The sequence below is a fragment of the Ovis canadensis genome, chromosome 16 (genome assembly GCF_042477335.2).
Source record: "Ovis canadensis isolate MfBH-ARS-UI-01 breed Bighorn chromosome 16, ARS-UI_OviCan_v2, whole genome shotgun sequence".
Lineage (NCBI taxonomy): Eukaryota > Metazoa > Chordata > Mammalia > Artiodactyla > Bovidae > Ovis > Ovis canadensis.
In genome coordinates, this window is record NC_091260.1 from 14,565,475 (window position 1) to 14,584,514 (window position 19,040).

The 19,040-nt window shown below is 44.7% G+C and overlaps 1 protein-coding gene across 1 annotated transcript in view; it reads left to right on the plus strand.

The window, feature by feature from the left end:
- Window positions 1–13,094: 13,094 nt before the first annotated feature.
- DOCK2 (dedicator of cytokinesis 2) overlaps window positions 13,095–19,040 on the plus strand; it is a 474,846-nt gene continuing 468,900 nt past the window's right edge. Inside the window, exon 1 of the mRNA XM_069556001.1 lies at window positions 13,095–13,392. Within this exon, the coding sequence (XP_069412102.1) occupies window positions 13,350–13,392 (43 nt within the window). The 5' untranslated portion in view covers window positions 13,095–13,349. The remainder of the gene's footprint in view (window positions 13,393–19,040) is intronic.

Genomic DNA, 19,040 nt, shown 5'->3' on the forward strand with positions numbered 1-19,040 from the left:
CAGGCAAGAATACTGGAGTTGGTGGCCATTTCCTTCTCCAGGGGGTCTCCCCAACCCAGGGATTGAACTTGTGTCTCCTGCATTGGCAGGTGAACTCTTTACCTCTGAGCCACCAGGGAAACCTTAGTTGGACATATGACCATGCAGAATAAAGGCTAGAAATTTCCCAAGTTTCCTTGCAATGAGGTGTGGCCTTGGAACCAGATATTGGTCAAAGGAACGTGAGCAGAACTGATGAGTGCTACTTCCCAGATATGTCCTCTTCTTCCCCATCTCCCTTCCTGCAGGCTGGCATGGGGAGGTGGTGGTAAGTCATTTTGGGTCATGCACTTAATGTTTGCAAACCTGGGGGATGGTGGGAAGGCAGGAAGGATGGAGCTTGCATCCCTGCTAAATTCATGGATCTGCAAAGATAGGTTTCTATCTTGTTTTGGCTAATTTTACTTTGGATCTCTGTCTTTGACTGTCTACTTATGTTCCTCTATGGACCCATCCACTTCATAAGCAAGTCCTACTGACACCACCTGTGGAATATATCGAATTTGACTGCTTTGCCCTACCACTTTGACCCAATGTACCATCATTTTTCCTTGGATGCTGAAACAGCCTTGAATTGGTCTTGTTGCTTCTATTCTTGACCAATAGAGTTTATTTTCCAATGAGAATAGTTTTCTTGAAAAAATATTATGTCACCTCAGACCTAAAATCCTCCACTGACATTTGTTAGTGCCTTTCATCAAAAGACCACCAGCAACATACATAAAATAGAACAAATTGAGTTTATTGCCTGTGACCATGGGGAGTCTGTCAGAAAGGACTTTGTTATAGGATTTGGGCTTATGTTGATAATAAAGTAGTATTTAAGGAAGCAATTTAATCCTATGATTAGATATATTAATAAATCTCATCTAATGGGTAGAAGAATAAAATGAAGCTAAAGTTGAAACTGATTAAAAGAAAAAAGCAGCAGACGCATTAGCCATGACAAGGAGAGGGTTGATCATGTTTGCGATTTTACAATGTCCGTATTTTCCTGTGTTTCATCGTGATTGCATCCTGTTTCTGTCTTAATCCATCATGGCCACAAATTAGCCTTGTCTGATGTCAATGTTCTGAGGAATTATTGGTGTGCAAATAGATGGGGAAACAGTGGAAACAGTGTCAGACTATTTTGGGGGGCTCCAAAATCACTGCAGATGGTGACTGCAGCCATGACATTAAAAGACATTTCTTACTCCTTGGAAGGGAAGTTATGACCAACCTAGATAGCATATTCAAAAGCAGAGACATTACTTTGCCAAGTCAAGTCTAGTCAAGGCTATGGTTTTTCCAGTGGTCATGTATGGATGTGAAAGTTGGACTGTGAAGAAAGCTGAGCGCCAAAGAATTGATGCTTTTGAACTGTGGTGTTGGAGAAGACTCTTGAGAGTCCTTTGGACTGCAAGGAGATCCAACCAGTCCATTCTAAAGGAGATCAGTCCTGGGTGGTCTTTGGAAGGACTGATGCTAAAGCTGAAACTCCAATACTTTGGCCACCTCATGCGAAGAGCTGACTCATTGGAAAAGACCCTGATGCTGGGAGGGATTGGGGGCAGGAGGAGAAGGGGACGACAGAGGATGAGATGGCTGGATGGCATCTCCAACTCAATGGACATGAGTTTGGGTGAACTCCGGGAGTTGGTGATGGACAGGGAGGCCTGGCATGCTACAATTTATGGGGTCGCAAAGAGTTAGACACAACTGAACGACTGAACTGAACTGAACTGAACTGAACAGACCACCACAATCTGTGAGTGCCAGGCCTGCTTGTCTCTTTCTTACTGGCCTGTCCATTTAGAGTAAAATTCAAATTCCTTACCGTGATCTTCAAGGTACTACATGATCCAATTCCCTCCTAATTTCCAAGCTCATCTCCTACCACACAGTCACTATAGTACCATAACACTGGTTCGTTCTTAATTTCTCAAATGCTTAAAGCTTGTTCTCCCTTCAGAACTTTTATATTTGTGTTCATTTCTCCCTGAAACAATCTTTTTCCAAGTGTCCTTTCTCAAATATAACTTCTCCAGTGAGCCTTTCCCTCACCCTCACCTTTTCTACTCCCCCAAGACGCTCTTTATATTATTTCTGTTTTATTTTCCTTATTAAACCTTATTGTGTACTTGCTGATTTTCTTCCATCCTTCATAGGCTATAGAATTCATGAGAGAAAGAATCTGGTCTGTGTCACTGACCAAGCATACCTTTCTGCTTATCACATTGCTTTTCACATGAAGAGATCTCAATAAATGTTTGTGGAGTAAACACTCAGCCTCTCGGGCCCAGCATGGTATGCAGATGTGGACAGGACTTCTTAGGGAGGAGACACGACTGAATTGTCTGAGGCTTGGTGCCACAGTTCAATTCAGTTTCTCAGTCATGTCTGATTCTTTGCAACCCCATGGACTGCAGCACACCAGGGTTCCCTGTTCATCACCAACTCTTGGAGCTTGCTCAAACTCGTGTCCATCGAGTCAGTGATGCCATCCAACCATCTCACCCTCTGTCATCCCCCTCTCCTCCCACTTCAATCTTTCCCAGCATCAAGGTCTTTTCCAATGAGTCAGTGTTTCACATCGGTGGCCAAAGTATTGGAGTTTCAGCTTCAGCATCAGTCCTTCCGATGAATATTCAGGACTTTAGGATTTGACTGGTTTGATCTCTCTGCAGTCCAAGGGACTCTCAAGTGTCTTCTCTAACCCCACAGTTCAAAAATATCAATTCTTCAGTGCTCAGCCTTCTTTATAGTCCAACTCTCACATCCATACATGACTACTGGAAAAACCATAACACAAGTGCTTATGAAGAATCTGTTGTCTCCTGTTAAGCATATACTTGTTGTGATCTTGATTTGTCCAAGACTGAGATTATTCAAGGGCTCCTTTGGCTCTAGCAATTTGCTTTCTCTAAGAACAACCTGACTGGGTTGGTTTTCTGTCACCCAATACAAAGTCTCCTCATTGACCAGAAAAATGTTAACCACCTCTATTTCCAACACACTTATCAAAGGTCACAACTCAAATGCCTCTAGGAAATAGGCAGGCATCTTAAACAAAGTAAACTGTGTGTGTTTGTTTGTTTTTTAATGGCAGCCTAGGAAGAACTCTTTTGACACAGATCTACATCTAGGACCATTCTTCAGATGTACATATTGAATACATATAGACCCTCTTTCATGTTTCTTAAAACGTATACCCTCTTGGTCTCCTTTGTATTCTCACTTTTGATGGCACATGAGTTCTAGTATGTTTTTTTGTTTTGTTTTGGATTTTTCTTTTTTGGTCTTTATCTTAATAAAAGTGAAAGTCTCCCAGTCACCTAACTCTTTTTGATCCCATGGACTATATATACAGGCCATAGAATGCTCCAGGCCAGATTACTGGAGTGGTTAGCCTTTCCCTTTTCCAGGGGGTCTTCGCAGTCCAGGAATCGAACCTTGCAGGCAGATTCTTTACCAACTGAGCTATCAGGGAAGGCCTACCTTAAGAAAAGTAGTGGTATAAATCTAATGATAAATGGCAGTTAAGACTTGGCCTCAGTATTTGGGGAAGAGAGGGCATGCTGGGGGCTGTGGCAAACTAGAGTGTATGCTCTGACTCAAGAACAGCCACTAAAATCACCTCCAGGGCATTTCTGTCTGTGGAAACACAGACCCTAATTGCCAGATCTTCATATTTATTTTGAGAAAAACCAAAAGTTTAGGTGGAGTTTCTCAGTTGTTCATTGTTGGCAATTAAAAAAAAAAAATCACTGTGAGAATAAAATGTGCTTGTTAAACAAATCAGTCATCATCCAGATTTGACCTTTGGACTTCTGGGGCTGGACCTCTGTTGAATGTAGACAAGGAATCAGTCAGTGCTAATCAGATACAAACAAGGAACAGGGTTGATATCGCTGTGCACACAGTGTGAATTCTGACAGTTTCGGGACAGAACAGGCAGTTAAAGAATCTGGATAGCAGGTCATGAGAACAGGCTGCTGCGGGTACCCAAGAAGGCTGTCTGTCTGGATGAGAAGTTGGAGGATACCAAGGATGGCTTCCCTTGCCTCTCTGGAGCAGTATAGTCTAGAAAGGAAGAAGGGGTGGTGCTGCTGAACACTGAGAGCACATCTAAATGTGAGAACTTGTGGCACTTTCGGGAGACTTCAGACAGCACCATGTGGCAAGACAGCCTCTCTGTCATACCGTGCATGTGGTAGTGTGTGTGTGTGTGCGTGTGTGTGCGTGTGAGTGTGCGTGTGCGTGTGTGTGTGTGTGTGGTACAGGGAAGCAAGGCTGCAAGAACCGGCAGTGCAGGAGGCAGGAAGTGAAGGTGTCATAGAGAGCTAGAGTCTGACCAAAAGGCTTTGTGCAATGCTCTTAGGAGTTAACTGGTATCCTAAAGGGTGTGGAGGATGCACTGAAGGATGTTAACTAGTGCCTTGACCTCTCAGTCAGATCATCTTAGACAGATCCCCCTGGCAGCCCCAGGTAATGTTAATTAGCAGTAAGGGTTGAGGGTATTCATATTTAATGGAGGAGAGTGAATTCTTTTAAGCAGACCACCTTTTGATTCTTCCTCATCTCCAGCTCCCATTGCTGTCTTCACTTCTAGAGATTTGACTGTTACCTTAAGGCAGGATTATTTAAACACCTCCTTATTTACAGGTGGTCTTTGTTGCTGCTCCCTTTAGTGTAGCTGATTACTTCTGCACACTCATGTCTTCTTCCCTGGAGCCTTTCTGGCCTTGATAAGGACCTAAAGTTTCCTCCTGTTACTAAAATGTAAGTACATGTTTTAGCTCCAAACTATTTGAATTGCTTATAACATACTCATAGAAGCTATTTGCCATGACTCTATGAGTAAAACAAGAAGAGATACATGATATAAAATGTTATACTGTGGAGGCTGCAGTTCCCAAAGCGGGGCGCCAGTGGAGGGTGGACCGGGAGACTCTGACACCTGCTGACTTGCCAGTTCCACCTCCAGACATCTCTCTCAAGTCAGTTCAGTTGGTCAGTTATGTCCAACTCTGTGATCCCGTGGACTGCAGCACACCAGGCTTCCCTGTCCATCATCACCTCCTGGAGCTTGTTGAAACTGATGCCCGTTGAGTAGGTGATGCCATCCAACCATCTCATCCTCTGTCATCCACTTCTCCTCCTCCCTTTGGCTTAGAGTCAGGGAGGCACCCAGGGAAGGGGGGCCCATCCTCTTAAACTATAGAGGACAAGCTGGAAGGCACCATCATAGTGACCCCAGTGGTGCCCAGTGAAAACTTTTCAAGGCAGGGATGGGAGGAGGGCACTTCAGGCACTGGAGGCAGTGACTTTTTGCTTGTCAAGTCACTTCAGTCCTGTCGTACTCTTTGTAACCCTATGGGCCATAGCCCACCAGGCTCCTGTGTCCGTGGAATTCTCCAGGTAAGAATACTGGAGTGGGTTGCCATGCCCTCCTCCAGGGTCTCTTCCCAACCGAGGGACTGACCCCGTGTCTCCTGTGGCTCCTGCATTGCAGGCTGATTCTTTACCACTGGGCCACTGGAGAAGCCCTGAGCAACTCATATTTCAATATTTAATAATCATTACAGCCATACCCAGTGACTCGGTGATAAAGAATCCACCTGAAATGCAGGAGATGCAGAAGATATAGGTTTGATCCCTGGGTCAGGAAGCTCTCCTGGAGGACTACATGGCAACCCATTCCAGTATTCTTGCCTGGAGAAGTCCCATGGACAGAGGAACCTGACACGCTAGAGTCCATGGGGTCAAAATGAGTCGACACGACTGAGGAGACTGAGCGCGCACACACGCAGCCATACTAGTGACCTGTAACAAAATCTCAGTCCTGAATCGATGATGAGAAAGCTGGACAACACCGTCTTCTCCTTCTGCTGTGTCTTAGGGAAAGAGGTTTCTGTGATCTTCCTAAACATGGGTCTGAGTCTGGATGGATTTCTTTGGTCTGCACTTGAGGCTTTGCTTGGCACTTTAATATGCAATATCTTGATTTCACAAAGGTAGTAAAATCTCCCAAGTTACCTAAAACCTGATTTGTTTATATTTTCTAGCTTATTTTGTGAGTTTGAGGTGGACACAATCGTTGGGGCTCTAAAGCATCCTAGAAGTAACATGATGGAGAGATTGGAAGGAGGCAAAACCGGAGGCAGAGAACTCACACGCAAGCTTCAAATGAGGACGACCTTGGCAAGGTAGTGGCATAGAGGAAGGGGCATATCCAAGAGATAATCATTTTGAGACAATCATCTGCAGGGAAAGAGAGGGTGAAGTAGAGGGTGATGATACCATTTGTAGTCAGTTATAATGGTTGACAGCTGTAGATAAAGGCTCTCAGCCTCCTGGTCTCTGTTTGAATGAATGAATGTGAAGTTGCTCAGTCATGTCCAACTCTTTGTGACCCCATGCACTGTAGCCTACCAGGATCCTCTGTCCATGGGATTTTCCAGGCAGTAGTACTGGAGTGGATTGCCATTTCCTTCTCCAAAGGATCTTCCCAACCTAGGGATCGAACCCAGGTCTCCTGCATTGTAGACAGACACTTTACTGTCTGAGCCACCGGGAGATCTATTTACTTCTTAGCAAAGATGGGGATCATAATGGTACCTACCTCAGCTACCCAGGTGGTGCTATTGGTAAAGAACCTGCCTGCCAGTGCAGGAGATGGAAGAGATGCGAGTTTGATCCCTGGGTCGGGAAGATCCCCTGGAGGAGGGCATGGCTACCCACTCTGGTATTCTTGCCTGGAGAATCCCATGGACAGAGGAGCCTGTTGGGCTACAGTCCATAGGGTTACAAAGAGTCAGACACATTGAAGTAATTTAGAATGCATGCCCTTCATAGGGCTACTTGGAGGGTTAAATGAGATAATGCATGTAAAGTATTAAATCAAGGCTTGGCATTCAGAAAGTGTTCAATAAATGTTAGAGACTTTTTTCTTCAGGAAACTCAGGCTGAGAAAGGTTAAGTAACCTCTCCAAACTAAGCAGCTATGTAAGTGACAGAGTAGGAATTCTAGCATTTCAGTTTTAGCACAGAGTTTACTCATGTCATTTGTTACATAAATTATTAACAGAAACAATCAGAGGGGCGATAGGTCTGTGGTGTGGCTATGGTGATGAGTTTAGCTTCAGAACTGAAGACGTTAATGTCGAGTGGCAGAGGGAGGTCCTGGAGGCAGCTGGACACATGAGCCTGACCCTCGGGTTGGGTCTTGCCAGGAGACGTCCTTCTTTCCATAATCATCTCTCAGAGTCTGTGCAACACTATAGTCATCAATAGTGCACCACCTAATGTACAGGTATGTAGCAGATGCTATTTAATACAATTGTGTGACCAAGATAATTGTAAATTCTTTAAGTGGTTTTGGTTAGATCTTTATATCTGATCATCAATCTCTCTTGCTAAAAATCTTCCACAGTGCCATAGTTCAGTTCAGTCGCTCAGTCATGTCCGACTCTTTGCGACCCCATGAATCGCAGCACGCCAGGCCTCCCTGTCCATCACCATCTCCCGGAGTTCACTCAGACTCACGTCCATCGAGTCCTTGATGCCAACAGTGCCATAAAATCATTATAATAAAAACCCTATGTTTCAGATAAATATAAAAGCCATATCCTAGTCAGTATGAAGCTTTAAGATTTCTCTATTGGAAACCATCCCATTAAGAAGTTAATTAACCTTCATTCAGAATAACCTTCTAAATTTCATCTCCTTCAGTTCAGTTCAGTTCAGTTCAGTCGCATCTGACTCTTTGCAACTCCATGAACCACAGCATGCCAGGCCTCCCTGTCCATCACCAACTCCCAGAGTCTACCCAAACCCATGTCCATCAAGTAGGTGATGCCATCCAACCATCTCATCCTCTGTCATCCCCTTCTCCTCCTGCCCTCAGTCTTTCCCAGGATCAGGGTCTTTTCAAATGAGTCAGCTCTTCGCATCAGGTGGCCAAAGTATTGAAGTTTCAGCTTCAACGTCAGTCTTTCCAGTGATCTCCTTCAACTACAAGCAAATTTTCAACTCTTTTAATATGTTGAATAATTTGTTATTTTAACATTATTTTAAAAATCCAGATTGCCATGTCACAAACTAAATGGAGGAGAAATTTTTAATATTCCTCAAATCTCAACCTTATTTACTTTCTGGAATCACCACCTACCTTTGTTCCCCCATCAAGTACCTTATCACACTGTTGTTGTGAACTTTTCTGCATGTATATCAGAAATCTAAGATGAAAAAACAAGCATCGTTTAGATTCTTCCAAGGGATGGCAGACAAAAAATTTGGTTCATTGACCAAATTTGATTCACCACCTATTTCTGTATGAACTATGAACTAAGAATAGTTTTACATTTTTAAAAGATTGAAAAGAATTCAAAAGAAGAAAAATATTTCATGACATGTGAAAATTCTATGAAATGCAAATTCTGTTGTCCAAAAATGAATAAAGTTTTATTGGAATACAGCCATGCTTATTCATTTACATACATATATAGAGGCTTTCACACTACAATGGCAGAGTTGTGGGCTTGCAATAAAGATTGTCTATGGATGGTGCTCTCATTGCTTTGCAGTGCTGTTCAGCAACCTGCAGACCTCAGGGATGTGGTTATCATGCCACTGTTTCAAGTGCCAAGCATATCACTTTACAGAAACTCTGTTGTATTTTATTTCCCAGCACAGTAACCATCATGTCAAAACCAACCAAACTGAACCAAAAAAAGAAGAGAACAGTGGGATTCAAATGTCATGCTTTAAAGTCACAGTGGAGTGTGGATTATTTTGTTAAAGAATTGGACAGGAAAGCATTGTCTTTGCTGTATAGTGACGCTACAACTGTACTAAAAGAATATGGCATAACAGAGTAAGCCCTCATCACAACATTCCCAGCGGCAAAAAAGGAGTAGCCAGAAAAATTAGAAAATTTAAACCAGAATATCTCATAATAGCACAATTTCTCCATTAAAAGTGAAGAATGGAAATCAGACTGTGTCCTGGTGACTCATTTATTAACCACAAAAGGAAAGACATTTATTGATGGTGAGTTGATTAAATTAGTTTTGGTTGTGGTAACAGATGAAATGTGTCTAGAGAAAATAAAATGGTTTAAGGCTATTAGCCTTTTGGTGACAGCTGTTTGAAGAGTTGATAACTTTGGGAGCAACATTAATAATCAATTTCAAACCATGGCAAATGATCTCTAACAGTTTTCCTTGGCTCTTGATAAGTTGACCAATATTGCACAGTTGTTTATTTGTCAAGTCCTCATGGTGAGGTTGAAATGAATGAAGAGAAAGCTTCTATGAATAATCTGTGTGGAAAAATTATGGTCAAAAATATTTTCAAGAAAAATGAGGAAACACTAAATGCCGCCTGAAATAGAATCTGCTAAGATGTGTTTACAGCTGTTAATGAATAGGAAAAGGCTTTTTGGACAAATTTACAAAGCTTATGAAAACATGAAGTGTTTAAAACCTTTACTAATTGATTATAATATTCATCAGAAGGTACTTTGTGGAAAATATTTGAATCTGTTGTGCATTATTGAAAAAGTTGTGACAAACGTGATCATTCTCTCTTCTGGAGTTTTTTTTTTTTTTTGTCTGTTTTGTGAACTTTTGTCAAAAATAGAAGGTAAACATTCTTACTTGTCCTATCACCTACATAGCAGTTTGATGTCTTAACAGTAATAAGTCATCTGTGAGTTTTTGAGCTCAGGATGGCGATTGAAATTTTTCTTAAGAGCAGCCCTCAACCACTATTACTGAACATTGGATGACTTGGAAAATTAGCTTTTGCTGCAGACTTCATAATGTTTCTCAATGGATTCAACCAAAATGACAGAGCAAAACAATGGTTATATGCAGAACCTTGTGATAAAATCATTTTGATGACAATTAATATTTAAATCACAAGAACGTGAAGCAGTATATAAAACTTGCTGTGATGTCAAAAATTAAAACAAAGTGACATCACCATTCCTTCAAAAATTTTAATGAACATATTTTCCAGTCTCAAACTACAGTTCTAGCAATGTTTTGAGACCTTAATACAAGTGTAAAAGTGATTTTTAAATTTCAAGTTCATTTAACTGTGCAATTGAAGGGTTTCCATTCAGCAATCCATATTTAGCAATATAATAAATGGTGTGCTAAAAGGCAGACATCAAGAGAATATTTAATAGAATTTTATAAATGCCTTCTGAGCAGTGAAAATGCTTAATAAAAGATTATGTACAGGGATTGATATCAGTGTTTGGCAGTACTTTCCTTTGAGAGTTTTAGCCAACTTCAAGAGTCAGCCAGCTATAAAATTTAAAGAGCATACAATTCATACAAGACCATCCTCACTTCTGACACCAATTGCAAGTTTGGAAGAGTTCCCAAAACTACCTTCAGGGTCAATAATTCACTAACAGGACTTGCAGAACTCCCTGAAATTGTTAATGCTCAGTTACCGTTTGTTGTTGGTAAAGGATGGAGAGTTAATTCAGCCAAGGGGAGATGTACATAGAGCAGAGTCCAGGGAAGTATCAGACATTTTTGTTGCCCTTCCACATGGAGTCAGGATGCTTTACTTTCACTGCATCAACGTGTGACAGTGTGTAGAATATTGCCAATGAGCAAAGCTCATCCAAACCTTGGTGTCCAAAGATTTTCTTGGGGCTCTACCATGTAGGTAAGACTTTTCCCCATGATTGCCCCTGTGGTTGATCTCAGTCTGCAGGGCAACTGACACCATGTGGCCCAAAGCCCCACTTACATATCACATTGTTGGTCTTCCTGAAATGGTCAACCTAGACCCTAAGTCGTATTTTTAAATTGCCCCATGTAACCCCAGTTCCCCTGGCAAACCATGACATTCTGAGATTACTTCCCAGTAGCTGAGGACAAATATCAGAGCACATTTGGGGCAAAATTAATTCTTTACTACATACCACCTGTGGGAAGCATTTTCAATGGTGAACTGTAAAATATCATTATAGATCACCATTCGCAGATGAAGAGTTGCAGTCAATTTTGATCAGAGAGAATACTAACTTTGAACTCTAATGGAGTAAAATGTGATCTAACCCGCAAATTTATTTTTCTCATTACTAGACCTGTGTCACGAAAGAATGGACTCAATTACTAATGTCAGATTTTGCATTTTTAAATTGTGGAAGCTGTTTTCTCTCTTGTTGGGGATGTACCTACATAATATCCTTGATTTTTCATCTTGGCCTGAAATGACTGCAATATTTACTATCTGATCTTTTGCAGCAAAAGTTTGCCAATTTCTGATGTTGAGTCCAATTTGTAATACTACCCTGATGGCTAGTTTTATGAATCAACTTGATGAAACTATAGACTCTAATCATTCAAGCAAACATCAATCCAGGTGTTGTTGTGGAAGTATTTTGTGGATGTAATTAACATCTACAACCAGTTGATTTTAAGTGAAGGAGATTATCCTCAACAATCTGAGTAGGCGGGAATGGATCAGTTCAAAGTCCTTGACTACGCTTTCTTTGAATGAAGAAGAAATTCTCCCTGGATAGCAGCTGTAGCTCCTACCTGAGAGTTTTCAGCTGGCACTTCTTGGAGGTAGGTCCTCTGAATTTCAGGCTTACCTAGCCAGCTCCACAGTCACACAAGCCAATTCCTTGCAATCAATCATTCAATCCACACACATATACATCCTGCTGATTCTATTTCCCTGGTGGAATCCTGACTGACTCACTGCTCTCTATAAAAAATACTACCCAATTTGTACTGCTAGAAAACTGAAAAGGAAATAACTTTAGATAAAATGAAATTAATACTTTGCCGTAGCTGTCTGTCAGCTGTGATATGGCCTCATCTGTCTTATTGACTCTCTAGTGCAAGGCAGAAAGGGGTAGTGAGAGTTACGAATAAAGAAAGGAAATTCAGGAAGACTTTAACTTAGTCTTATCACTGCGGATCAAAGGGAGATTTTTGCTTCTTGATAGAATCTATTCCCAGAGTATTTCTGAGAAATGTCTCCATTAGTCTAAGTCTAGAACTCACTTCCCAGGGCCCACTGTTGCTGGCTGTTAGAACACCCTGGACCTCCTGGCATTGTTGATAAGTTCTGTGCTTGTATATTTTCAGAGGAGAGTTTCCTGAGCTTTTATCATATTTCCTAATGGGTCGTGGCACCAAAAGGATAAAGGAAGTGACACATAGATTCAAGGGATTAGATCTGATAGACAGAGTGCCTGAAGAACTATGAGTGGAGGTTCATGACCTTGTACAGGAGGCAGGGATCAAGACCATCCCCAAGGAAAAGAAATGCAAAAAGGCAAAATGGTTGTCTGAGGAAGCCTTACAAATAACTATGAAAAGAAGAGAAGTGAAAGGCAAAGGAGAAGAGGGAAGATATGCCCATTTGAATGCAGAGTTCCAAAGAATAGCAAGGAGAGATGAGAAAGCCTTCCTCAGTGATCAATGCAAAGAAATAAAGGAAAACAAAAGAATGGGGAAGGCTAGAGATCTCTTCAAGAAAATTAGTGATACCAAAGGAACATTTCATGCAAAGATGGGCTCAATAAAGGACAGAAATGGTATGGACCTAACAGAAGATATTAAGAAGAGGTGGCAAGAATACACAGAAGAACTATACAAAAAAGATCTTCACGACCCAGAAAACGACAATAGTGTGATCACTCACCTAGAGCCAGACATGCTGGAATGCGAAGTCAAGTGGGCCTTAAGAAGCATCACTACAAGCAAAGCTAGTGGAGGTGATGGAATTCCAGTTGAGCTATTTCAAATCCTAGAAGATGATGCTGTGAAAGTGCTGCATTCAATATGCCAGCAAATTTGGAAAACTCAGCAGTGGCCACAGGACTGGGAAAGGTCTGTTTTCATTCCAATCCCAAAGAAAGGCAATGCTGAAGAATGCTCAGACTACCACACAATTGCACTCAGGTTCTTTACCACTAGAGCCACCTGGGAAGGTGGGAGGAAGCTGGGTTTAATCACTAGGCTGTTACCGGGGAACTTCCTGCACTTGTGATGGCCTGAGTGACCCCAGGGACCTGCTCGGCTACTGCCAGATTGCCTGGGGAGGAGGCAAGTGGGGGTTGGCCCCTAAGCTTTGTGGAGGACTTCTGGACTTCTAGCCACTAAGCTTCTACTGTGCCCCTGCCCAAAGAGAGGGGGGAGGAGGAGCTGGCGCCCTAAGGAGGGGAGGGCGGGCCGAGAGGGAGTTTGAAAAGAGGAAGGAAGTGGGGCCCAGCAGCGCACCCAGCCACCCCTGGTTGCTTCCCCAGAGGACGACTGGAGGTGCCTGCAGGTCCTGGCCGAGCCATGGCCCCCTGGCGCAAAACTGACAAGGAGCGACACGGAGTGGGTAAGATCGGGCCTCGGGCTCTCGGCAGGAGAAGGGCAGGTGGCCAGAGAGCCGCCCAGGAAGGTGCAGGGGAGCCAGCGGTGTGGACGTAGGCTCTGAGCGCCCGCTCAAGCTCGGAGCGCTCCCTCTGCTGCTGTGGGGCCAGCGGGATAGGAAAAGGGAGGCAGGGGGAGAGGAAGGTGGGCACCTCACCCAGCAGGCCACACCCAGCCCGCTCCCTCTCCTGCCTGCCCACCGCCACAGGGCTGCCTTCTTTCTCCAAGTGCCTGTGCATTTCTGGATGGGCTCCAGCAGAGCTCAGAGCTGCCTGCCTCTGTGTCAGGCTCCTAGCACGGCAGGGATTCCCTCACCCTTTCTGGAGACTTGGCCTCTTAGAGGGAGCATCGAGCATCATTCTCTCTCTTGGTCGGGCCTTGCCTGACCCCACATCCCTCCCGCCACCCTTGCCCTAAGCGACACCCATCCGCCTGCTTCCCCTGCCTGTTCCTCCTGGGTCAGATGACCCCCTTGTTTGGCAGAGCATCCTTGGGGTGTAGGGCTGGAGGGCAAGACCCTCCACTCAGCCCCAGCGACTCTCTGGGGGAGAAAGTCTCACACAAGATTATACGGGGACATCCGAGAAGCCGCCTCATCAGCTTCAGCCATCTAAGCTCCCAGAGGCCTCTGCCTCAAGCTCAGGGGCGGAAGTGGTGACTGGGGGAAGGGAAGCTTCAGGTACTAGGACTCTTTCTACTAAATGGCACCCGTGGTGCAATCCCCATAGATTCAATGTGGTTTTCAGATAAGTGTGAATATAAAAGCCTCTCTGTGGCTTGCTACACAGGCAGACACCAGATACCGCCCTCAGAGATGAGAATTGAACAGGTCAGATGTTGGAGGACCCAAGGCTGAGAGTGATTAGATGCTGGGGATCCCAGGGCCGCTGCTGGAGAAGCACTGTCCTGGAGGGCTCACCAGTTAGTCATTCATTTACTAGGCTCCAGGTGCCTGTGGAGTATTTAAAGGTGAATGGTCCCCAGCCAAAGAACAAATACTAATCCATGCCCTGAAGGGGGCTCAATTTCTCCACCTACACTGAACTAGACTCACTAACTTTTCAACTTTATAACTCTGGCCCTTCTTGCTCCGGTTATCAGGCTGAATCCCTTCTCAGGGGAAGATGGGAACTGATAAATGGAGCAGACCCTTATAGGTGGAGGGACCAATGCAATCTAGGAGATGAAAGCTGGACATGAAGGGAATATCCAAGAAAACAAGAGCATATCCAGAGAAAAAACATGGTAGCTCCTTTCGCCTTGAGGGGAGGGTGCATTGAAGGGAGGGGTGCTCAAAGTTAAGTTGCAGCCGTATTTTGGAAGGCTCTGAATGCTGTGCTAAGAAGTTGAGACTGTTTCCATTTAGGCAGTGGGGAGCCATAGAGGGCTTCTGTTCAGAGGAGGGACATGAGATATGTGCTGAAGCCAGTATGGAGGGAGACTGGTGGACAGAAGAGCGAAGGTGCCTGGGTGGTATACAAGGGACGGGTACTGGCGGTCCAGGGGAACCAGGGCAGTTAACTGGGGAGCCTGAGGGTGGTGGAAGAGTCCCACCCTCTGGCTGAAGGGCTGCAGTGCGCTCCTGCAGGGTGGGCACTGTGCTGCAGGGTGAAGAGAAAGGACTCTGCTTCCTGCTCTTGGATTCCAGCTTCCAGTGTTTCCCAGCCTTCTGAGCTAGACAACTTATGTACTCTCTCCGGGCTTCAGTTTCCTTGTCTGTGTAATGGGAGCGATAACAGCACCTGCTGCCCAGGGTTGTCGAAGGACTGGATGAGTTAACCCACATAAAGTGCTTAGAACGCCAGTTGCACAGATCCTCGTTAAATGAGCAGTGCTTGCTTTTAGACTTTAGTCTCTGCATGGGAGCCCAGTTCAGGACATGACATCACAGGCTGGGAGGGGCCTGCAGGATGGAGTAGGGTCTCACCCTCCCTAGCAGAGGAAACCCCACCTGTGTGCTCAGAGACTAGAAACTCTGTTAGGCTCTAGGCCCAGAGGCTTCTTCTGATGGAATATCTGATGTTGTTCACACCTACCTATGACAATTCTATTTGGGGTGGGGGTCAGAGGACATATGACCTTTAAGAGGGCCAGTGAGCACTTGGTAGGCGTCTGTATATCAGAGGATCTTTTTATCTCTGCCGTTGAGTGGCAGAGGCAAGAAAGGTACTCTCCAGCCCTCCTCTGCAGACTCCAGGTAGATGGAATGAAAAAGCAAGGCTTTATGGCTTTGGGTTATGAGGAGACGGGACTGGAGTCACCCAGCAGAAAGAACAGTGGCCTGAGAGTAAGGGGTCTGGGTTCTAGTTCTGACAGCATCATTTTTGCAGACAGGCCTGTGCTTTAGTTTCCTCACTGTAAGTCTAGATATTAACACGTTTCTATTTCAAGGCATTCCTTTATGAAGAGCATCTGAGATAATGAGTATGGGGCTTGGAGGAAGATGAAGAGCTAGAGCCACGTAAGGATTAGGGAGTTGTCAGAACATCTCTGGGGTCCCAGCCAGTCCAACACAGGAGCTCCTGAGCTTTGCTTTCCCATTCGGTTTCCCTTTCCTCTGGCCCGGCTGACGAAGGCTGCTGGTATCTGTTTGTCTGGGGAGCTGATTTTTCTGGGGGCAGCTTCATACCAGAACCTCTTGGCTTCTTTCTCAGTTCACTGTGTGGTGGGCACCCAGAGTGAGCCTCATGTAGATCCCTGGCCCGGTTCTTTGTACTTCCTTAATGGAGCTTTAAAGGGTGATCCATTAGAGTTCCAGAGAGGACACTTGGGTAGACTTGCCACAGACAAAATAGCGTAACTATAACATAAAAACAGACATAGCCTCTGCCCTTGAGGAGTTTTGTGTAAGATTAGAAGCTTGCACTGTGAGTTCAAATCTGGCCCTGTTTACTCATCTATAGTAGGCATAATATGGATCTCTTAAGACTAGAGGTAGTACCTGAAAATCACTTAGTAATGAGACTGGTCAATGAAAGTTAGCAGCTGAGATCAAGGGGCTAATAGTTGCTGAGCCACGAGAGACAGAGGGTAATGCACCCTTATGCCAGGTTCAGGACAGTCATGCCCTATAAGAGTAAGTATAGTAGAAGACCCATTCTCATGCAATATCTTTGTCTGGCTTCCGAACACCTGTGTGAGACAGTGTATTATTTTTCTTATTTTATAGACAAAGACTTCCAGAGTTCACGTAACTTGGAAGTACTGGGCTGGGCATTAGATTCAGTTGTCTTCAGACACAAGGCCCTCTGTACAACACTAGGAGGGAGACTGGAAGGAGAAATGTAGGAGGTTGGAAGGTGTTGGCGTTTGGGTCAAACAATAAATAGTCCTCTTTGATTTTAGTGAATGATTATAGTGAAAAAACAAAAACTTGGAGAGGTAGATTGCAGCCTGATTGTGAAGGACTTTGAGTACCAAGCTCATAAGTTTGGACTTCATTGTGTGAGCAGTGGAGATTTTGAGCAGGTGTGCCACCTGTAAGAAGATAATTTAACCACTTGGAGGGGGCCAGGGGTTGGACACAGGATGGAACAGCAGTGGGTGACGATTTTCCTGTCTACCGACTGTCTGATTGGTTAATCCTGCAGGAGTTCCACATATAATTAACATTTCCTTTTGGCCTTTACTGTCTTAATCCTCTCTGCTTGAGACTTTTGTCATTGATGACAGCTTTATCCTTGGAAGAGAGGACAGAGGACAGAAAAGGAGGAGGTGAAAATGAGTAACAAACTCCTATGGATGACAGAAACTCTCCAGATTAAAAAGTCATTTCTCTCTCATATAGAAAGCCCAGAAATAGTCCCTGAAGAAGTGGTAGAGTAGCTCATTCTGTTTCCTGCCCTGCTTCCTTGGCACAAGGCTTCTGCCTTTTGAACGAAACTGGCTTCTTAAGCTCAGGTCCAGCTTCCAGGCAGTAAGAAGGACCGAAGGGAGCATGAAGGGCATGACCTCTTTCATTAAGGCCACGTGCTTGAAGGCCCACTTGACACTTCCTCTTGTATCCTGTTGGCTAGAGCCTAATCACATGACTGAACCTAGCCACAAGGGAACCTGGAAATGCAGTCTTCAGTGTAAGCAGTCATGCACCCAGCTGAAAGTCCAGTGTGCCCAAGCAAGGAGGGGAAGAAGAGTATTAGGGGTGACAGGCTAGTTTCCTCAGGCAGCCATAACAAAAAGGTACTGACTGGGCGGCTTAAACAACAGGAATTATTTTCTCACAGTTCTGGAGGCTGGAACTCCAAGCCCAAGGTGCTAGGAGGTTGGGTTCTCCTGAGGCCGCCTAGGCCGGCAGCCAGCTGCTTCCTCATTGCTTTGTCCTCACACGGCCATCTCTCTGTGCCTGCTCACCACGTGCGTGAGCCATCTTCTTCAAAGGATGCCAGTCATGTTGGATTAGGGCCCCATGCTAACAGCTCCACTAGTCACATCTGTACAGACCTGATCCAAATATGGGACTTCAACATATGGATTTGGAGCACTGGTGAGGGCAACAGGTGGCTCCGTAACAGTTGACCTGCGATCTGCAGTGTGATGTTCAGGGATGGTAAAAGAAGGCTTCAGGGCAGGGGCTCTCGGAAGGTGAGTGCAGAAAAAGGTTTCTTTACCCTGAAGCTGAGCCTGCTGGGTGGATCTGTGTGGGTACTTCAGTTACGCTCAGAAGCCTCCTCTGCACAAGTCATCTCTAGTTATGGTTACGTACCTATCTACGTGTGGTGTTGGGCAGTACTGCTTGGCTCCTTCAGAGAGCCGTGAGGGACAGTCTGTTCCAGGTCTCTCCCCAGCTTCAGGTGGTTTGCTGACAGTGTTTGGTGTCCCACGCCTTTTACCTCAGGCTCTGTGTCTGTCTTTATATGGCATTCTTCCTGTGTGTGCATGTCTCCTGCCAAAGTTTCCCTTTTAATCAGAACACCAGTTAGGTTAGGGTGAGTGTTAGCCACTCAGTCGTGTCCGACTCTTTGCAACTCCGTGGACTCCAGCCCGCCAGGCTCCTCTGTCCATGGAATTCTCCAGGCAAGAATATTGGAGTGGGTTGCCATTCCCTTCTCCAGGAGATCTTCTCAACCCAGGGATTGAACCCAGGTCTCCCCCACTGCAGGCAGATTCTTTACTATCTGAGCCACCAGAGAAGTCCTGTTAGGGTGAGAGCCCACCCTAATGACCTGTTTTAACTGTATTACCTCTGAAAAGAGTATCTCTGAGTAAGGTTTCATCCTGAGGTGCTGGGGATTGGGAGTCTAATGTATCATTTGTTTGGTGGGGAGTGGTGTAATTCAAACCATGACAGGCTCTTCCAGAGCTGAGATGGGATCTCTTTTGCATCTTGATTGGGAAATACAGATGAGTTCGAGAGCTCCCTCTGGGCTAGGATGCAGGTGATGCTGTTCCCTGGACAGGGGTGGTCCAGAGTGAAACGGACAGATGCCGAGTGGGCAATGGGTGCTGTGTCCCTGTAGCACACACTGTCACTACAGGAAACAGAATTATTCACTCAAAGGTGTTCAGTTAATAGGTGTGCAGTATGTATGTGTATGTGAGGAAAGTAGTGTTTTAAGTATCAAGGGAAATCAAACAAACCAAGGAAACATAAGCAGCAGTCCTCCAGAAGGAGCT